Source organism: Plutella xylostella, chromosome 22 (assembly GCF_932276165.1).
Source record: "Plutella xylostella chromosome 22, ilPluXylo3.1, whole genome shotgun sequence".
Taxonomy (NCBI): Eukaryota; Metazoa; Arthropoda; class Insecta; order Lepidoptera; family Plutellidae; genus Plutella; species Plutella xylostella.
Window position 1 is genome coordinate 9135406 of NC_064002.1, and position 18543 is coordinate 9153948.

Below are 18543 nucleotides of genomic sequence, written 5' to 3' on the forward strand. Positions count from 1 at the left end.
GGTAGATAGGTGACCTACGAATGAGTGTCGCCAATGAGTCTGCGTTTTTATATGGTCGCCAACAATAAAATGATGCATGATGAATGAGCTATTTTTGAACCACGCTATCTCTGCACAAATTTAAATAGCTCACTAACTCTATGGTACATTGCAGTGTCGCAGTGAAATAACACAGGCACGCAGGTGAAATGGCCAGCCATGGCCATGGCAGCATCAGCATACAAAACACCTCCATGTCCATGACACATTATGTGCCCAATTTTTGCCATACCGAACGGAACGGAGTGTACTGTTGACGGTGATACGGCTCGTAATCTATAATATCAAATAATGATGTCGTAAAGTAATTTGTCGAAACCATAACTTAAGGGCGCCTTCAAATTTGTCGCTAATTGTCGCGCGACTGCAGCGCTGCTGTCAAAATCCATATAAATTTTGTAATTTAAAAGATGCGTGGTCGCAGCGCCGCAGCAGCGCGTTAATAATTTATATGGAATTTAGACAGCAGCGCTGCAGTCGCGCGACTAATTTGAAGGCGCCCTTACGGTGCTTTAACGTAATCCTAGCAAAGGTAATTAACACTCCAACATGAGACAGGGAAGAGATTACTTTTCTATTTACCTAATTTGTCGTAATAGGATGACTAGGAACTAAAGTAATAATAAAACTATTAAGTTTAGCTAATTTATTTTCAGTTCTTAACGCCAATAACTTACTAGTAATGAGCTGATAATACAATTTAAAAAAACCTATTCTAGTTTTTATTGAATAATGCTTGGTAACAATCATAGATCTCCTTGAATTCAATAAAAAGTTAAAACTAAATATTATAAAAACACATAGTTTCAATAATGCATGTCTTCTTCGTTACAGTCGAGTAACTGTGAGTAGTTGTTGGACACTGAGGAACAGTGTAGTCAAAGTACATTATTGAGAAAATCTAGTTTTTTTTATTATTAAATAAAGCTAAAATATTACTCTAACAAGCCTTCGATTTATCAGGGAAAATAGTTATAAATATTGAACATGCTTTCGATTAGTAAAAATACAGTGCTTATTGAGAAAGATGAAGCAGATTCTTTTTATTTGAAAGGAGAGTTATAATATGAATCTCTTTAGATACCCAAAAGTACTGCAATTAATGTGATGATCAGAAAAAGATCAGCGGCTTTGGAAAGCAAGCACAGTTTTACAAATCGAAAACTAACAAATATACGTTTCTACAAGTAAAGAAAACTTACGATAAGTTGAATATTTTGTCGTATGGTTATGTTCCAGTCGTTACATTACAAGACTAACAACCAACACGTCAAATTAAATAATAATTTAACCTATAAAGTATAATTCGACACTAGGTAAGTAATAAAAATAACTATACCAATTATGGCTACATATTTGCAGAAAAAAATAACTGAGAACAATACAATTTTGCAACAGGCACTCTGCGTGAATTTATTATTTGTGTACTACTAGTAAGTAACTACTATAGAGTTCTCAAAAGATTGAGAAAGATTACAAAATACTAGTTTAACACAAGGTAGAATCCAAGTAATTGTTATGGTGTTATTGTTTTCATCAAGTCAACCCGATAAGTTGACAAACAGAACTGCTAAAGAACCTTGGCCAATCCATCGTCTACTTCTTCCTCAGTCTATGAACACAATTATCCAGCAAACCTTATCTAAAGCATTACAAGCTAATTTATGTTATGTGGCATGAACAAACTTGTGGAACTTAGCAAATCGATATTGAGAAGCCTGTAGTAAAAAATATATCATGTTCTCTTATAAAAATTATTGCTTGTGTGTATTGTATGTAACAGGTTAAAAAAAGATGTTTTGAAAATAATGTATTGTATGAAGGGTTTAAATTCATCCTCTTATTTATAGTATTATACATTCTCAATATCGACTGTCCTAAATTCCACGTAGCAATCACAATATCTTAATTTTGTCAGGAAACCATATTAGCAATATTTTCCTGCATTGGATCACATATACCAAAATATGTTTGTCTTGATATATTTGCAGCAATAACTGCACTCGCCGACTGCGCCATTATTAGGACAGATCTGAAACAGAAAATATTTGGTTAGAATAACGGATCCTAGTTTGATTAGATATGATGCATATTGCAAAGTTATGTTTGTAATTTGATTTAAATAATTATTAGTTTATTTACAAAGATAGTTTAGATGTTTCCTTTACCAATGTAAGAAGGCATGACTATCACCTAATAGACAACCTGTATTATTTTAAGAAGAAGCATCTGAACTGAAGTGTTTCTGCATTCCATAGGACTAAAAGTGACTCTTGCTAGGTTTGTCAGTTTATAATTTTTGCTTTCTTTTCAATGCCTAGCCGAGAGTACAGATTATTCGAATCGCCCAGCGCGTGTCGTGCGACGTAACTCAATTTGCCGCGGTCGTAACTGTATAATATCTGTAAACTAGTGGTACTCACAGCTGGGCACGAGGTCCTGGTGCATGTGGTCCGCGTCCATGCTGTGCGGCATGCAGGTCGGCGGCGGTCTGCGCTGGACCTGGCAACAAAAATGCACATCTTCATTTGTTGCTCCTCCTCGAATGATTGTAATAATGTTGTAACTTTGTACTAAAATGTATATTCATTCACATACAAGGTACTTATGAATATACAGTGTGGAGTTTTATCAGTGAACTTCAGTATGACAAGTATGTTGACCTGCCGATGCCGACGCGACCTATAGGCGTGACATGATTTTATTTATAGAGAAATTTCAATCAGAAATTTACGCTTACTGCTTATTTTTACTGTAGGTGTGCAGATTTTTACTCGACCTACATGTATTTTGCAAGCAAGTGTAATCTTATTATGAAAGTATCATTATTTTCAACACATATCATTCATTAGGTCATCAAAAGTATGTTTAATTAATACAGTCTTTCCAAAAATGCAAAGCTTTGTTTTTTTGTGATGCTCCTAGCGGCTGGCCTGTGTTCAACATTTGACAATTATTCAGTGATGAATGTGATGATGATGAAGGTATATCAGCCAAGGATGCTCAATAGATATTATAGATCAAAGATGGCAACAACCTCAGTGAATTTGAATCACCAATAACTGCATATTTCAGCACATACCTGATCCAAGTTGAAGCGCACGAAAGCCTCGTACTGCTCGGCCAGCTTGGTGCTGAGAGCCGCCTCGTACTCGGCGCGCAGGGCCGCCTCCTGCTCGCTCAGCATCCGCTCGCAGATCATGCGCACCTGAACACACATAGATAGATAGGATTGAGCAATTGCATGAAAATTCCTCTTTGAGGTGATGAATCATAGTTTTTCCTGTGATCGCAGAATTTATTTGATCACACTTTTTTATGATAGTCAATAATCTAGAGCCTATGTGTACCCTAAGTGCATTGTGCTCAGTACAAATGAACAGTGAAAAGTGGGTGGCTCGCTTGCAAGACACCTCTGACTAAGTACTTTGGGGATGACAGTCGTGAGCATAAATGTATGTATGAATGTTTCAATGATCCTGTTTTGAAAAAGCCCTTTGTCTAGCAACAAGTCCTCTTCAAGCCATCTCCATCTTAGCATTGGTGAAAAACACTAGAGCTGGTAAGGTTTGTCGATGAGGTATGATAGCAACTAAAAGAAACTGCCTATGAATAAATATTTCTGATCAATAATCTTCTTTTGTCACTTAATGAAGGGATGTGGTTATAGCTCAATTTAAACCACAAGGATACTATGGAAAAATACAGATAGAAGAAACACTGTGTAAGGTAATAAATTAAAATTGTGTTGATTTGATTACTCATGTGCCAATGTGTGTGTTTTAGGTAGCCTACTCTTTGTAACTGTTTACTTGTACTTTATAATACTTAGGTATTTGTCATAAATGAACTTCCATACTTAGGAACTCATATTTCGTGGTTGTTTAACTTATTGTACTTAATGTAAAATAGAAATATAATGTACTTGAATAAAACGTTTGATGTCACTAACTGTTAAAGGTGTAATTACCTGGTATTGTATGCTTAATTTTAAGATAAAAGTGTAATTGCATAAGTTACTTTACTTTAATATTTGTTATTTATCATTTATCCAATAAAGAATTTTTGAAAACAAAACAAACTCATGTGCCAAATGCCCTGATAGTATAAAACTATGTACTTTGTTCTGTAAACAGTGGTGATGATGAACATGTAAACTCAAATAATGCAACAGTCACATGACTTTTCTTATTAAATTATTTAAGTATTTATAACTAATTACCTGTTTGAAAGTGAATAGTGCACGGTTGTGGACTCTCTGTGAGTTGTGTGAAGAGCGGTGTGGAGGAGAGCAGTCTCCTTCACTGCCGCTGGATGATGAGCACGGCGCACCAGTAGTCAGTCGTAGTTGGCGGCGCCTGTGTAGTCTTTTGATTTCATCACATATCTCTTGTGCCATGCGTTCTGTACAGAAATATAAATTTAATTGGTCTGCAAAATACACAAAAACAACTAACCTTTCAGATGTGATAGTAAGACAATACCATAGGTCTTCAGCTCGATAAGTAACAGTAGATTGTCTAGAAGTACAAACTAGTAGCTAAGTGTATTTATATTCCTTTCTGAATTAAATCATTTTAACATGTTAAACATTTTAAATTCATTTAATAACTATAACAAAAAAAAAAACAAAAACATACATTTTATTAAATCATTTGTTCCACCAGACATAAGCATCTATCAATCAAAATGTCATAGGATTTGTGCTATAACTTACAAAGTAAAGCAAGAAACATGCAAAGTGAAAAATCTGAAAGGTTTAGTTTTAGGATACTGATCTCCTTTATCAATTACATAGTAACTACAATAAAGTCCAGAAATTTATTTGCATGTGCAGCCAAATATCCCTGTTGTTCTCCAGTTTCATAACAACAAAAATAATTACTGACATTGTTATTCAGAGGTTTTAGGCATTTTAAAACATTATCTCTTTATGTACCTGTTCAATAATACAAAATTTTATGATGCTCAAAGGACAAAGAAAGGTATGATCCTTTTTTTATGAATAAACAAAGAACAAAATGTTAAGACCTTTGTATTCGCCCAAGAATTACCTACTTAAATGTTACAAAATTTAATCATAGTTATTGTCCATCAAGGTAGGTACTGTGGGCTTGTGTTACTGAATACATAAAAGGGTGACTAGGTAGTGGATCTTATAATACAAACTACAGTTCAATAACAAAACCAGTAGCCAGTGCACAAAGTAGGTGTCATCTTTTTGACTATAAAAAGATACTGGTCATCAATAAGTGGTAGGTATCGGTATCGTCTATCTCGTTTCCACAAGACGAGATATAAATATTCAATGATGAGGCAATGAATAAAAAAACGTAGATGCCAATTTCTAGAACCAAATTTAGAAAATAATATCAGGATTTATTCTTTAGACTATTCATATTAAATATGTAAAGGCCTAGGTAAATAAAAATAAACAAACCTGGGGTTAATTTCGCAGGTGCTGAAACATTTTCTCCAAATGAAGATGAGCTCCTACTTTCAGACACTTTAATTCCAGGGCTAGTACTTGAACTTGCTGCAAATGGTGCACATCTTCGCCTTTTAGCAGGCAATTGAGCCATGGACTCCCAATCCAAATTTCTTTTCAGAGTAGCGCACGCCATTTTCTTTTCTACGCCCAACGAATATTCTCTTTGATATTTAGTACAAGTATAGGTAGCTTCGTACACTGAGTTTAACTGAGTAAAAATAGTAAATAATCGCTTCAACACAAATAGAAAAACACTATGATTAAATTTAAATTACGAAAGAACTATAATAACGTAGGATTTCAAATATTGTCAAAGATTATTTGACGACATTTTGCTTGACTTCCAAGTTCCAATTCCAAAAATTCCGTTTGTTTTTTCTCTCAACTTTTGTTGTTGTAAGGAGTCAATGTTACCAACATAACAAAGAAAAAAAAACATAGAGAAACTATGCCATAGACAAAAAGTTCGTTTTCTATGCACGTTCGTTTATTTTATTACACAATCGATTCATCGATAAATAATTCGTTTTCGGTAAAGTAGAAACTTGTTACTCGAATAAGTCATACGTAATCGTAGTATCCAGCAGTTATCGTTGACGTATGGTTGACGTATCTACGACAAAGTATTATAGATAGCAGTTATCATTCACATATTATATCGACTGTAAATAAAAAAATGACGACCGAATGGCGTAATGGTTAGTGACCCTGACTACTGAGCCGATGGTCCCGGGTTCGATTCCCGGCTGGGGCAGATATTTGTTTAAACACAGATATTTGTTCTCGGGTCTTGGATGTGCCCGTAAAATGGCAATAGGCCCGCCCCCTATTACATTGGGACTAACATAGCACTCTGGCGAAAAGTGGGTGCAGCAATGCAAGGGAGTACATTAGTACAAGGCGTGAGTGCGTGTGTTTTTTTAAATAAAAAAAATATCAAAGTTACTTACAAGCGTTTTTTTAATCGCGTAAAACAAAAAAGCATTTCATAAAAAAAATACAGACAGCTATACGGATCTGCTCTGTGAACTCCATAATTGACAATCAAAGTAGTTATTCTGTGGTGTCAGGTGTTGTGATTTTTGGTGTGAGTCACGCAATTAGTTTTTATTTGTTGATTTAATCGTTTGAAAACCTAATTTTCATTCTTATTTTAACGTGATTCATACGGCACGGCAGTATTTAGATCCACAGTATACATTCTCCATCAGCTGCATAAATGGGTAACGAAATGTCTTCGTCCGCAATGGAAAGTATCCTTTTGAAAATATAAAGTTGTATTTTATGATAGCCCTTACTATTTTGTTTCTGCAAAGACAGTCTCAAATTACAATGTAACAGATATGGTGGTTTTCCTCGTTATCATGGTAACAAATTGTGCACAATTAATCCATGTTAGCATACATCACAGGGACATAAATATGACTTTAAAGTGCTTTAATCAAGGCCTTAATCATTTGAAGCTTGCAGTACTTTCTCTACATTACCCATGAAAGTTAATATTTATTTACAGAAATTTTAAGAGGGAAGGGAGGAACAGACCATATATAAAAACTTTTTTATACATAGATTACAAAGTTACACCATATATTCCTGAATTGCAGTGTCTATGCCCTGACTTTATTGTTTCCATTGTTTACAAATTTATTCTGTGTATGGTTTAAAATAAATTTTACATTTAATAATTTTCCTCAACAATGAATCCAGAGCACTTGTTTAATTTAAAATTTGCTGTAAAAGAACTAGAAAGGAATTCAAAGAAATGTGAAAAGGAAGAAAAACTGGAGAAAGAAAAGGCAAAGAAAGCAATTCAGAAGGGTAATATGGAGGGCGCTCGTATCCATGCAGAGAATGCTATACGGCAGAAAAACCAAGCTCTGAACTACCTACGGATGTCAGCCCGAGTTGATGCTGTCACCAGCCGGGTACAAACAGCTTTAACCACCAGAAAGGTACGAAAACCATGCATTTATTACAATTTCTTTTTTACATGTACATGAGGCTAATAATGAAATAATACAAATATGGATTCTTGTATGATGCTTATAGTTCCATTTCAAGATAGCATTATTAATACCTACTCTTGCAATATTCATAGTTATTTAATCTGTATTTTTCAGGTCACAAATTCTATGGCAGGAGTCACAAAGGCGATGGATGCAGCCATGAAATCCATGAATCTGGAGAAGATATCAACTCTTATGGACAAATTCGAGAGTCAGTTTGAAGACCTTGATGTGCAGTCTTCCTACATGGAGAATGCAATGTCACAAACCACCACAACTACAGTCCCTCAAGGGGATGTGGATAACTTGTTGCAACAAGTTGCTGATGAAGCTGGGTATGATATTCTTGGTCCCTTTGAGAGCCTAGTGAAAATAAAAATCCTGTTTTATTTTTTGTCCAGTAATGATTTACAATCCAAACATCATGATCAGTAGGTAAATAATAGTCAAACAAACAGGTACAAATAAAATAAAGTAGTAACAGACTCCAGCCTTCCTCATAGGCCAAATACCATCATAATTTTTTGAATTTAATTAGACTATAATTGTATGTTAAATCCAGCAATTTTTTGCATAAATATTAAAACAATGGCACTGAAGCATTTTTTCCTTTTCACTTGTCATTCATCTACATTCGTCTGTTTCTCGGACACTTTTCCATCCATTGTCACTTTATAACCCCACACTTGCCATTTCCACTTTCAGGTTGGAGTTGAACATGGAGCTGCCGTCCGGCGTGCCCAGCACGTCCGTGGGCGCCTCCACCGTGGTGTCGCAGGAGCAGGACGAGCTCACGCAGCGGCTGGCCCGGCTACGGCAAGCAGAATAGACTAACGCATAGCAGTAAGATCACTTTTGTATGTACTTCAATGTTGATTTATGAATGTGATATGTTGTTTTCAGTATTGGGAACTCCACTTTCAGTAGCTTTATACTGTAAGCAAGATTAATCTTTGTTATAATTTTATTTTTTCATTGTAACTTTTGTACTATATTAAATGTAAAGATAATATATTAGGCTAATGTAAATACATCTTTCGTTTCATTCAGCAACACGTTAGGTGATAAATTAAAGGTTCTGTTAAATTTAACATAGTTTTATTAGTCATTGAACAATTTAAAAAACAAGCAAATAGTGTTAGAACGGAATATAACAGAGAACATAGAAATAAATCTAATTTTAATAATACTAGGACATCAGCTCTAGACTTAAGCTTAGAAACTAGACTATACGAAAAACATACCACAGTAGCTTTGCCAGCGAGGCAAAGTTTTGAACTCGGCCTCAGTATTGAGATTAGTGCGCTGGTACTAAAATTATTGACTAAGACTATGGCACCTTGCCTTATTAGATAAATTGTGTATACTGTAAAGGAACAAACGTTGTGATCTTTGGTGTAAGTGTGTTGTTAAGCATCACCGAGGTCGGTGGTGTTGAAGGATATCTGGTAGAACCACCACTCCTCGAGGAAGGAAGGCACGAAGGCCTTGCTCTTCGTGAACTTGACGGGCGGCTTCAGCTTCAGCAACTCTTCCTCGTACATTTTCAGCGACTCCGGGCAGTTGGCGCCGTTCGCCTGTAAACAAATGACATAAAAAAAATATTATACAGTTGGATAAAACTGTTGGGCTTTAGATAATAAAAAAAAAGTGTTTGTTCTAATAGATAGTAATTGTGTGGTTGAACTTCAAAGATGGGACATTGTATCTGTCTGAAATGTCTCCATAAAGATAAGGTTTCTTCATTTTCTTAGCTAACAATATTAACATACGTGAGTCATGAATTTCCCGCTGGGCTTCAGTATCTTGAAGGCGGACTCGAGGATGGTGATCATGAACTCCCACAGCTCGCCGCACGCCGACTCCGAGATGGGGATGTCCGTGAGATCGCCGAAGATGTAGTCCAGCTTGCGGCCCTCCTTCATGAACTTGTTGAGCGTCAGCATGCAGTCCTCAACGATTATCTGCGGATGTTTTGCAGATGGCGTTAAAATCTGCAAGCTCTGCCGCTGCCTTTGCTACACGGGTTCGCTATCGAGACTATCAACGTAGATCAACGTCACTTAGTATATCGCGATTCGCCATAAATACGGCGTTTGATTGGTGGAACGCATTAAACGAGTTTATTGACGTCGATACCGAACCCGTGTAGCAGCCGCTGGCTGAGCTAATCGGGAGTATAAATCACGACTGAATTGAATTCATCTTCTGTTAATTCAATTAGAAGAGGTTAGTGTGCTATGTTATTTTCTGTGCAAAAGTTATTGAAATTATTTCATCCATAAGCGTAAATGTAAGAGGTAGATAAACTAATGTTATAATTAAAACCAATCCCACACCAATGCCATCCATATTAGGGGAACATTAGTAGGTGCTTACAGTTCCATAATATTTCTAACTATACTCTGTTCATATGAACCACAAAAGAAAACATCACAATAAACGTCGATCATAAACTAAAACAATCCCAAACAAACAGAAGAAAATCAAATTTACTTCGTAATTTTTCCCCTTTCTCTTTTCGAGGACATCCCCGCATATGGTGCTCAGGTATTTGTTGGACACTTTCATGACGAGCTCGTCAATCTCCAGCATCCACACATACTTGGGCTTCTCCTTCAGCAGCTCGTATAACAGAGCGCCGTCGCCGCCACCTTGAACATGTTAAAACCCGGGTGCTTAAGTCGATTACCCACTGGGGACTAATGTCGCCCGTGGACGGGTCACGATTCACTCGACATTTGTGCCTAGTGGGTAGTCGGCTTTATGGTCTATTACCATCTTATTTTGGAGGATAGGAAAAGGGCTGTAAAATATTTAGTATGCTTGGTGAATTTATACAAAGTGATTACAATAGATACGATGCAAAAATGTAGTCGGTCATGCTACCAAACCACCACCATTATAGTTAATAGACTTATCAATTTAACGGTTTGGGTGATGAGTGAATATCTACTATTTACATAGTAAGGATATTAATAGATGAATAACCTACCCATAAAATTTTAAGGAGTAATTGATTGAATTCTATCGTAACCCGTTTAGGTTTAGGAACTAGTGTCTAAGCTTGCATGCACTTACTATTTGAATTCCATAAGACAGTATACAGAAAGAACGCTTTTGTCGAACGCTGATATAACGCGGTGAAATATCCATAGAAAAAGCTTTGGGGGGCACTCTGATGTGTTTATGGTCATCCTCTATGTAGTCTATGGTCACCTCTTGTCACATGACTAATAAAATGGCGGCAAACAAGCAAATACATATTTCTATTATTTATTATTATCTAAGCTAACCCGCAAATACTTCAATGGCGACGAGGACGGATAAAATTTACGCACCACGGGTGAAAGGTGAATAAGTTTATTTGGCGGGGGGCGAAATTATTAATAAAGTATGTGGGCAAGTCTCAAATGGCAGCAGTGGGCGAGAGATGCGAGTCGAGAGGCTCGCGGTTCGCTGCAACTTCGAGGACGGCAGGGGCAGGCGCGTCGGGACCGAGCGACAGGCACGAGACCGGCGCGCGATCAGCTACCGGCGAAGATACCCGAAGAGCAATCGGCCAACATACTTTCCCTAGACTTCGGATGTGGATCAGCAGGCGGCGGCGAGTGCGACAGGCGCGCCATCGCCAGGCCGCTGAATCACTAAGAAGGAAAGTTCCGCAGTCATCAACAGCAGGCGGTATGCAGCAGAGGCCGAGGCCCTCGCTGTGCGTGGAGGGAGCAGGCGGTGTGCCCTGTGCCGCGAGGCGGTGCGCGACTCAGCTGCAGCCGCGGTGGATGCGCCCGGCGGATAACTGGCCGCGATAAGGCGACTGAACGTCCACGACTGTTCGCGACTTTAGGGTTGGGACTTTGGGGAGATGTGTCATAACGATGAGACATGATAAGTGGCTAGTTATTTTATTAGGTGCATGTTTTTCTATACAGTATTTTCTATGATATTTTTGTATACAAGTTTTTTTAGGTTATATTTTCTTTTTACAATTAAAGGTGGAGGAATGATGTGTTTATGGTCATCCTCTATGTAGTCTATGGTCACCTCTTGTCACATGACTAATAAAATGGCGGCAAACAAGCAAATACATATTTCTATTATTTATTATTATCTAAGCTAACCCGCAAATACTTCACACTCACTGGTAACGAGTGTTATTTCTGAATACAGCGTAATATTCTGTATATCCCTTTGTGAGTCAGGCGTAAGTTACTTGTATCTATAGGTGTATTATTTTAACCAATAATAAATATGTCTTTTACCCAGAATTATAATCTCCTTGCCCTCATAATTCTCAACTCCTCTTCCCATAAGAGTTTCAGTGTAAATGAGATCGGCTTCAGCAATATCTGAAAAATAAATAAATTCATAGGTAAGTAATAGAAAGTAGCGTTGATGTATGTACTAGTATCACCCAGAAATATGGTAATTTATAGCTGCAGATGTCATCCTATTGAATTACGAGGGAGTTGAAACTGACTATTTGTGACCACCATCAACGTTTTATGTATTACACTTAACTAGATTTGCCGCAATGGTCAAAATTCAGCTAGGAAACCTACATAAATGATGGATAGGCGTAGGCTGGGTAATTTCAGCTGCAAAACACGCAATATGCGGCACGCGATAATAAACGCTACTCTTGTATTTCGTATCCGTGTCAAATAATTTACGCTAAAAGGCCTAAAAGAGAAACGATCGGGTTTGTCTAATTTTCTGCTATCGCTTTAAATATGACAGAAACTATACAGATTTACAATAGAGTTTTAATAATTTAGGCTATTACAGGTGCTAGCTATGTAATCTCATTTTATTTTCAAAAGCGAATATTATTGTAATTTTTATTGTATTGTAATATCAAAAAATTGCAGAATTCGGCAATGGTACAACCATACTTCTGGAAGTTTTTCATATTTTTATGCTTACCTAATGTTAACTAGAACAAAACAATCAAATCGATGTTAGGGCAGCTTACCTTAAGCTGCCCAGTAGGCCCACTAATATGTTAGCTAGTTTTGTGCTTACTCTACAGCAGTTTACCTACCAAGAATGCAGGCTAAGACTATTGAAAATAGGTGCACTAAGTAAGACTTACTCTGCAAGTCGTCGAGCACGAGCATGTTGCCGAGCGACTTGGAGTGCACCACCTGCACGCGCTGGAACGGCGACTGCTCGTCGAATAGCACCTCGTCGATGTCGTACTCCAGCAGACGGTTGTCTGAGGACATTACAATGATAATAATGAGATCGCTTTTAGCGATAAGGCCGCCTATTGCGCTATATTGTAAATTGTTATTTGTGTAAACTGTTTTTAAGTCAATAAAGTAGTATACTATTCTATTCTATAATGTTGAAAAAAGAAGATCAATGTTTAACAAAGAAATGTGGTTGTAGTGCAATTTTAGGGCTACACCCTTTCGGTATATTTAGACATGTACTAATATATAAAAAAAAACATAATGTACACTATTAATTACCTCTACTCCTTGACATATTAAACATACATACCTAGTACCAACGTAAACATTAGGTACAAATACAAATATCGTCCAAATAAAGAATATTCTATCTATCATGCCAATTGGAAACCAATAAGATACTAATATTATAAAAAAACTAAACTAAAACATCTGTTAAGAAACATAAAAAATAGGACAATTTCAATGGACGACATTTCATTTTCGTTACCCTATATTTTTATTAGCTTTTCGGAAAGGTTATAAAAAATTAGAGGACCCGTATTTTTTTATTTTGTATATACATTAATTTTTGCATGTTATTTTTAACTTTAAAGTTAATTATTTTAAAACCGGAAGTGACATCACATATTAGGCTCAATTTTTATTTTTGTCTATTGCCTGAGTCTCGAAAAAAAACATAAATGACACTGACAAGTGACATTAAACTTTGTTTACATGCCAACCAACAAATGGGTCATTTTCAAATGACATTGATATTTCTGATGATACAAAGTAGGTAGGTACTTATCATGTAAAAAAATAAGCAGAAGCATTTTTTCAGATGTGTAGGCGGTGGCATGCTCTGGGACATATTAAATAGAGGTCATCTCTTAAAAAGTACTAACCATTTTATATGATAAATTAAAAAAATAGTCAGAAAGTGTCAGTACAGAATTTATGAAAATGACCCAAATAAACAACAACGACACGATAAAACGTCAACGTCAATCAAAAATGAAAGTGACAGTTACTTTGTTTTTAAATCTATAGGCTTTGTTCATCAAAATGCATCGCACCTGATGCATGACGTCATCAGCACTTTTTTACTATTTTATGATTTTCTCGAAAATGATACATCCAAAAAAGACAAAAACATTTTTTTTGTGGCCTTGAGAGCTAAATCTCGAAATGGTTTTCGATTTATATCAGCTTTAGTTTTTTGAAATGTTGTCCATTGCATAATAAAGTAGTGCTATAATTTATCACAATGTTTTTCATTCTAATTTTCAAAGCAGGAAGAGTTAAATTCACTTGGATATAAATGCAGAAACTACAGTAACTACTTCTACATACTACAAAGCAATCTAAGACTATAATGTATCCAATTCCAAAGAGCCACCCAAGATACAAACAAAAAAAAACACAAACATACCTGACGATGGATAGTACCTGCCAAACAGGCATCTCTTCAGCGGTATGTATGACTGTGACTTGGTCACTGATAAATACTTTTTCAACTGGTTCTCCAAAACCTGGGCTGACTATCAACAAAAAATAAAAAGAAAACCAACCAAATATAATAATGCAGGTAAATTTTGACATGCCTCATAATTGGAATAATGGGGTATGGTATGGAGCAAGTACTATGGGCGGGTAAGGTAAGGTTGAGCGTTAACTTCCAATCATGATAGTGGATAAAAATGTTTTAAAGTAATAAATATCATTGGGTGTATAAAACATGGGTACAGGTGGTATGGTGACACATGCTGTGGTCGCATAAGGGTCGCAGAATAAAATATTAAATAATTTACTAGCTGTTTTTAATGCTTAAAACTTTATAATGATCAAAATTTAATTAGGAACAAAATTATAAATAAAATTAAATGGCTAAATTACTATTTAAATGTAATAGAAGGAATTATTCTGACTAAATAAGCCTTCTACCACAGTAAAGCAAAAATGAATTTACTCCTGGCTTCATTAAATTTTGGTTGATAAGATTTCAGACTCTCTTGTCAGCCCAATATTTAATGTAACAGCTACTTATGGTGCTTAGATAGATTAAATTGTTAGTAAAGTGGGAATTAAGTATTGACTATAGTAGGTAGGTACTTGAGAGTATGGGGCCATCATACTATCTAACCTGAACTTGTGAGGTATGCATCATATCTGTGGCCCCTTTTTATTGCTGGTAGAAATTTTACTCTTTTACAGTCCAATGACATTCGTACTGAACTCTGAAGTAGTTCAGTGCACTAGAAAATAAATGATTACGCTCAACCTTAACTAATCTTAATACCTACATCTTAAATAATTTTTTTTAGTACTTGGTTGATAAAATCTCTACATTGCATATAATGATATTTTATCAAGTTTATCTTCGTTATAGTAGATTTAAGATAGTAATTTTATTAAATCGGTACATATTAGTAAATCATATGAAGGTGTTCTTACCTTGTAGTCCATCAATGGGGCTTCATTTTCTTCTTTGTAATATTCAATGTTAACAGTCACAAGGCCCTGATCAAATAGCCTTGTGGAAACACTTGTCCCTTTCTTTCCGACTAATAGTTTCAAAGAACCTCCATCTATTTTAACATCAGCGGACAAGACCAAATTCGGAATATAGTCCTTCAAGACTGTCTCGAGCTGATCAAACACAGCCCGCTGGCCACATTCATCCCCTAACCGGGCAGGATCGACAGAGAAGTCGAGAAGTATAGTTTGCACCGACATGTTGATTAGTTATACTTTGGTAAAACTCAACCAGGTTATCCTGAAAATCCAGAAAATAAATTTACCGCACCGCAAAATCAAATTTGATTGAATTTGATTGATGGACGAAATAAGTTTTTTTTTTGGTTTGACGTTTATCAAAATGTTGCTAGTAAATATTTTAATCTCTATCACAGACAACTTTATCTGATAACGTCGGACCATGAATAGGGTAAACCGGACAAGTCACAGGCCTTTTGCTATGCTCAACTCAACCAGTCGTAGTTGCAGGGGAGAGTAAGACACCGCCTTCACCGACATCCCACCATGATGGCACCGACGAGTTTAGAAGGTGATGAAGACAGCCGAAGAAGTTGTATTGTGTGAATGTGTGGAGTGTGCATAAAACAAACCATAAACAATAACAAATTAAAAAGTAACATTGGTTGGGCTGGTAAAGTTGGCAGCCCTGGGAGCTGTCTCTTTCCCAAAAAATTCTTATCGTGAGATTTTTGTGACATGGCTGGAAATAATACTGAGGACGTAGAAGTGGGTAGAATGTTTTGTTTATCGTGATTTTGAATCCACCTTCATATTTAAAATGTTTCCTACCAATACCTTCATTTCTTAACACCGCTGTGCTGATGTGGCTCTACCAACTTTCACCTTAGCATTTGTTTCACGATCGCCGGATCTTATTGTTCCTTCCTTCCTAATAATCTAAATTAAAACAATAATTAGTTCCCTGCCGGCTCAGGAGTTCTAATTGTTAAAACTTTAATAAGTTTGTTGTTATACATTCAGTTTTTAGGTTAGGTTTAGTAAATTATGACTTGTGTATTCAAGGGCTCTGCCACTACTGACGTGAAGTCCACCGCCAATGCCGAGATCCCGCCGGAGTTCCTGATCAAGCACCCGCTGCAGAATACCTGGAGCCTCTGGTTCTACGACAATGACAGAAACAAGACCTGGGAAGAAAACCTTATTGAGCTGACTACATTCGATACCGTTGAAGATTTCTGGAGGTAAACATAATGAATCGCATTGCGTGAGTTACTTGCATCATAAAAGAAACTAGTGATTGTTTGTGCAGTTAATTATAATGAGCTGTTACACAATGTTGGCGCAGTGACTCATTGCAGTTATCTATTTGATATTGCAGGTTGTACCACCACATCAAGCTACCGTCTGAGCTCCGTCAAGGTCACGACTATGCCGTGTTCAAGCAAGGAATCCGGCCCATGTGGGAAGATGATGCTAACAAAATGGGGGGCCGATGGCTGATCAATCTTGAGAAGAAACAACGAAACTCTGATCTTGACCGATTCTGGCTGGATGTGGTAAGTTATACTTCAAGATTTGTCTACCTAAACTCCAGTTAAATTAAAGATTATTATAATTGAACAGACTGTTTTAGAAGCCCTTTATGTTGCTAAGATCACAAATCCATACAGGCATCTTAGATGGTATCAGATAGTTCTAGAGGGCATTAAAATACTCCATCCATAGATTCATAAGGGTCACAAACACTGTTGTTTTTTAAAAATATTTCATCAGGAAAAAACAATGTTACTGCAGTCTTAATTTATATCCATGATTGAAATAATTATATGGCTCTTTCTCCCATATCTGTCTATGTGATTACTGAAAACATCATACTTTTTAGGTTCTCCTATTGATTGGCGAAAACTTCGACCATGCTGAGGAAATCTGTGGGGCTGTAGTAAACATAAGGCAAAAGTTTGACAAAATTGGTGAGTAAAGTTATTCATGATTGATTATAGCCAAAACCAGGTATCTGAAATACATGTAGCCATCCTGTGTGAGATGTCCCCACACATTATTATTATCCTGTCACCATGTAAAGAAATACTACTATGAAACAATGTTGGATTTGAGTAAGTAGCCATCATCAACTTCCAAAGAGCACCAGAGCCACAGCTATCCTACCTCAGCCAGCCATGTCCAACCTTTGGCAGTTCCTGTCTGTTGCAGATAGTAGGACTTGGTTTTGTGAAAATAAGAGTTTCTTTCAGTCTATACTTTCAATCATTTATATATTTAATCAAATATATTCTTATGTCTTCCTGATTAACTTTTAAGGATGGGCTTAATTTTAAATACAGTATGACCAAAGTTCATAATCCCCTCATTTACTTATAATGTAGGTATATATTTTATAACATTAGGTCTCAAAAGCTGGTTCATACAATGTGTTGCATGAAATTAATTTGCAGGTATCTGGACCGCTGATGCGTCCAAACAGCACGGAACTCTGGAGATCGGCAGGAAGCTGAAGGACCAGCTCGGCATCCACGGGAAGATTGGCTTCCAGGTGCACAGGGACACCATGGTCAAGCACAGCTCCCAGACCAAGAATCTGTACTCCGTCTAAGTTTCACGAAATTATATTATGTATACCCATTCTGTGTGACGAGGGTGTCTCCCGGCAACCTTTTCTTTAATATATTTGGTTAAGTGATTTTTTTAAATAGTTTAAACCTCTTTATGATGGTTGGGCAACTTTTAGCGTGTTAAGAAGCTGCCAAATAATCTTGAGGTGAGTCCAAGCATCTTCGCCACACAAACTATAGTTATTTAAAGTTTTTATTTAACAGAAGTAGTATTCTTTAGGTTGATGTTTGTCTTGAAATAAGAGTTTATTTCTTCAACATGTTGCTTTTGTAATGAACTTGTCTTTGTGGACATTTTCTTGTAAAACAAAGTCTGATTTTATACTAAAGCTGTGCTTGAGTATGGTGGTTGTTGTTATGGTCACATAGTTGTAAGTTTGTATTTACTTATACCCGAGGCTTTTGCCAGCGACGTTGAAGGAAAAACTACATTTCACAGTAATAATATCATTATGGTGTACTATTACTATTAACGCTACAATGCACTATGTATATTTTACATTATCTCGTGCTTAACATTCAACTAATAAAACTGTCGCTACATTATGTCGGATCGCTAGCATAATCTTCACTGGTAGCCCAGCATTATGTGAAATCTGTTCTGTGTCCATACAGTTAAAGGATATTTTGGTATGATAAAAAAGTACTAAATAAATTGTCTTTTAATTATACTTACTAGGTCTATAAGGTTCTTTGAT

The 18543-nt window shown here is 36.4% G+C and overlaps 4 protein-coding genes across 4 annotated transcripts; 2 read left to right on the plus strand and 2 right to left on the minus strand.

Annotated features, from left to right (window-relative positions):
* Positions 1 to 670: 670 nt before the first annotated feature.
* LOC105390262 (akirin) lies at positions 671 to 5941 on the minus strand. The gene is made up of 5 exons (XM_038105724.2): positions 5480 to 5941; positions 4262 to 4443; positions 3122 to 3247; positions 2463 to 2541; positions 671 to 2071 (listed from the first exon to the last, which is right to left on the minus strand). Exons 1-5 carry the CDS (start codon positions 5661 to 5663, stop codon positions 2061 to 2063), a joined length of 582 nt encoding a protein of 193 aa, XP_037961652.1. The 5' UTR covers positions 5664 to 5941; the 3' UTR covers positions 671 to 2060.
* Positions 5942 to 6586: 645 nt separating this feature from the next.
* On the plus strand, positions 6587 to 8567 carry LOC105389823 (charged multivesicular body protein 1b). Its single transcript, XM_038105409.2, has 4 exons — positions 6587 to 6783; positions 7238 to 7482; positions 7651 to 7871; positions 8242 to 8567. The coding sequence occupies exons 1-4, from the start codon at positions 6750 to 6752 to the stop codon at positions 8363 to 8365; spliced, it is 624 nt and encodes a 207-aa protein (XP_037961337.1). The 5' UTR covers positions 6587 to 6749; the 3' UTR covers positions 8366 to 8567.
* Positions 8568 to 8617: 50 nt separating this feature from the next.
* LOC105390261 (spermine synthase) lies at positions 8618 to 15576 on the minus strand. The gene is made up of 7 exons (XM_038105408.2): positions 15171 to 15576; positions 14149 to 14257; positions 12632 to 12754; positions 11799 to 11885; positions 10033 to 10190; positions 9309 to 9500; positions 8618 to 9113 (listed from the first exon to the last, which is right to left on the minus strand). The coding sequence occupies exons 1-7, from the start codon at positions 15450 to 15452 to the stop codon at positions 8946 to 8948; spliced, it is 1119 nt and encodes a 372-aa protein (XP_037961336.1). The 5' UTR covers positions 15453 to 15576; the 3' UTR covers positions 8618 to 8945.
* Positions 15577 to 15821: 245 nt separating this feature from the next.
* On the plus strand, positions 15822 to 18500 carry LOC105389825 (eukaryotic translation initiation factor 4E). Its single transcript, XM_048629023.1, has 5 exons — positions 15822 to 15980; positions 16278 to 16456; positions 16594 to 16771; positions 17098 to 17185; positions 17669 to 18500. Exons 1-5 carry the CDS (start codon positions 15951 to 15953, stop codon positions 17824 to 17826), a joined length of 633 nt encoding a protein of 210 aa, XP_048484980.1. The 5' UTR covers positions 15822 to 15950; the 3' UTR covers positions 17827 to 18500.
* The last annotated feature ends 43 nt before the right edge of the window (positions 18501 to 18543 follow it).

Excerpts from the sequence above, each read along its gene's own strand:
- LOC105390262 (XM_038105724.2), bottom strand. The coding sequence starts at position 5,663 with ATGGCGTGCGCTACTCTGAAAAGAAATTTGGATTGGGAGTCCATGGCT. Across the intron at positions 3,248-4,261 it reads CACTATTCACTTTCAAACAG|GTGCGCATGATCTGCGAGCG; the intron begins GTAATTAGTTAT and ends ATGTGTGTTCAG. Across the intron at positions 2,542-3,121 it reads TGCGCTTCAACTTGGATCAG|GTCCAGCGCAGACCGCCGCC; the intron begins GTATGTGCTGAA and ends TTTTGTTGCCAG.
- LOC105390261 (XM_038105408.2), bottom strand. The coding sequence starts at position 15,452 with ATGTCGGTGCAAACTATACTTCTCGACTTCTCTGTCGATCCTGCCCGG. Across the intron at positions 12,755-14,148 it reads CAGGTACTATCCATCGTCAG|ACAACCGTCTGCTGGAGTAC; the intron begins GTATGTTTGTGT and ends TAATGTCCTCAG. Across the intron at positions 11,886-12,631 it reads CGTGCTCGACGACTTGCAGA|ATATTGCTGAAGCCGATCTC; the intron begins GTAAGTCTTACT and ends TTTATTTTTCAG.
- LOC105389825 (XM_048629023.1), top strand. The coding sequence starts at position 15,951 with ATGGCTGGAAATAATACTGAGGACGTAGAA. Across the intron at positions 16,457-16,593 it reads ACCGTTGAAGATTTCTGGAG|GTTGTACCACCACATCAAGC; the intron begins GTAAACATAATG and ends TTGATATTGCAG. Across the intron at positions 16,772-17,097 it reads ACCGATTCTGGCTGGATGTG|GTTCTCCTATTGATTGGCGA; the intron begins GTAAGTTATACT and ends CATACTTTTTAG.
- LOC105389823 (XM_038105409.2), top strand. The coding sequence starts at position 6,750 with ATGGGTAACGAAATGTCTTCGTCCGCAATGGAAA. Across the intron at positions 6,784-7,237 it reads GTCTTCGTCCGCAATGGAAA|AGCACTTGTTTAATTTAAAA; the intron begins GTATCCTTTTGA and ends CAATGAATCCAG. Across the intron at positions 7,872-8,241 it reads CAAGTTGCTGATGAAGCTGG|GTTGGAGTTGAACATGGAGC; the intron begins GTATGATATTCT and ends TTCCACTTTCAG.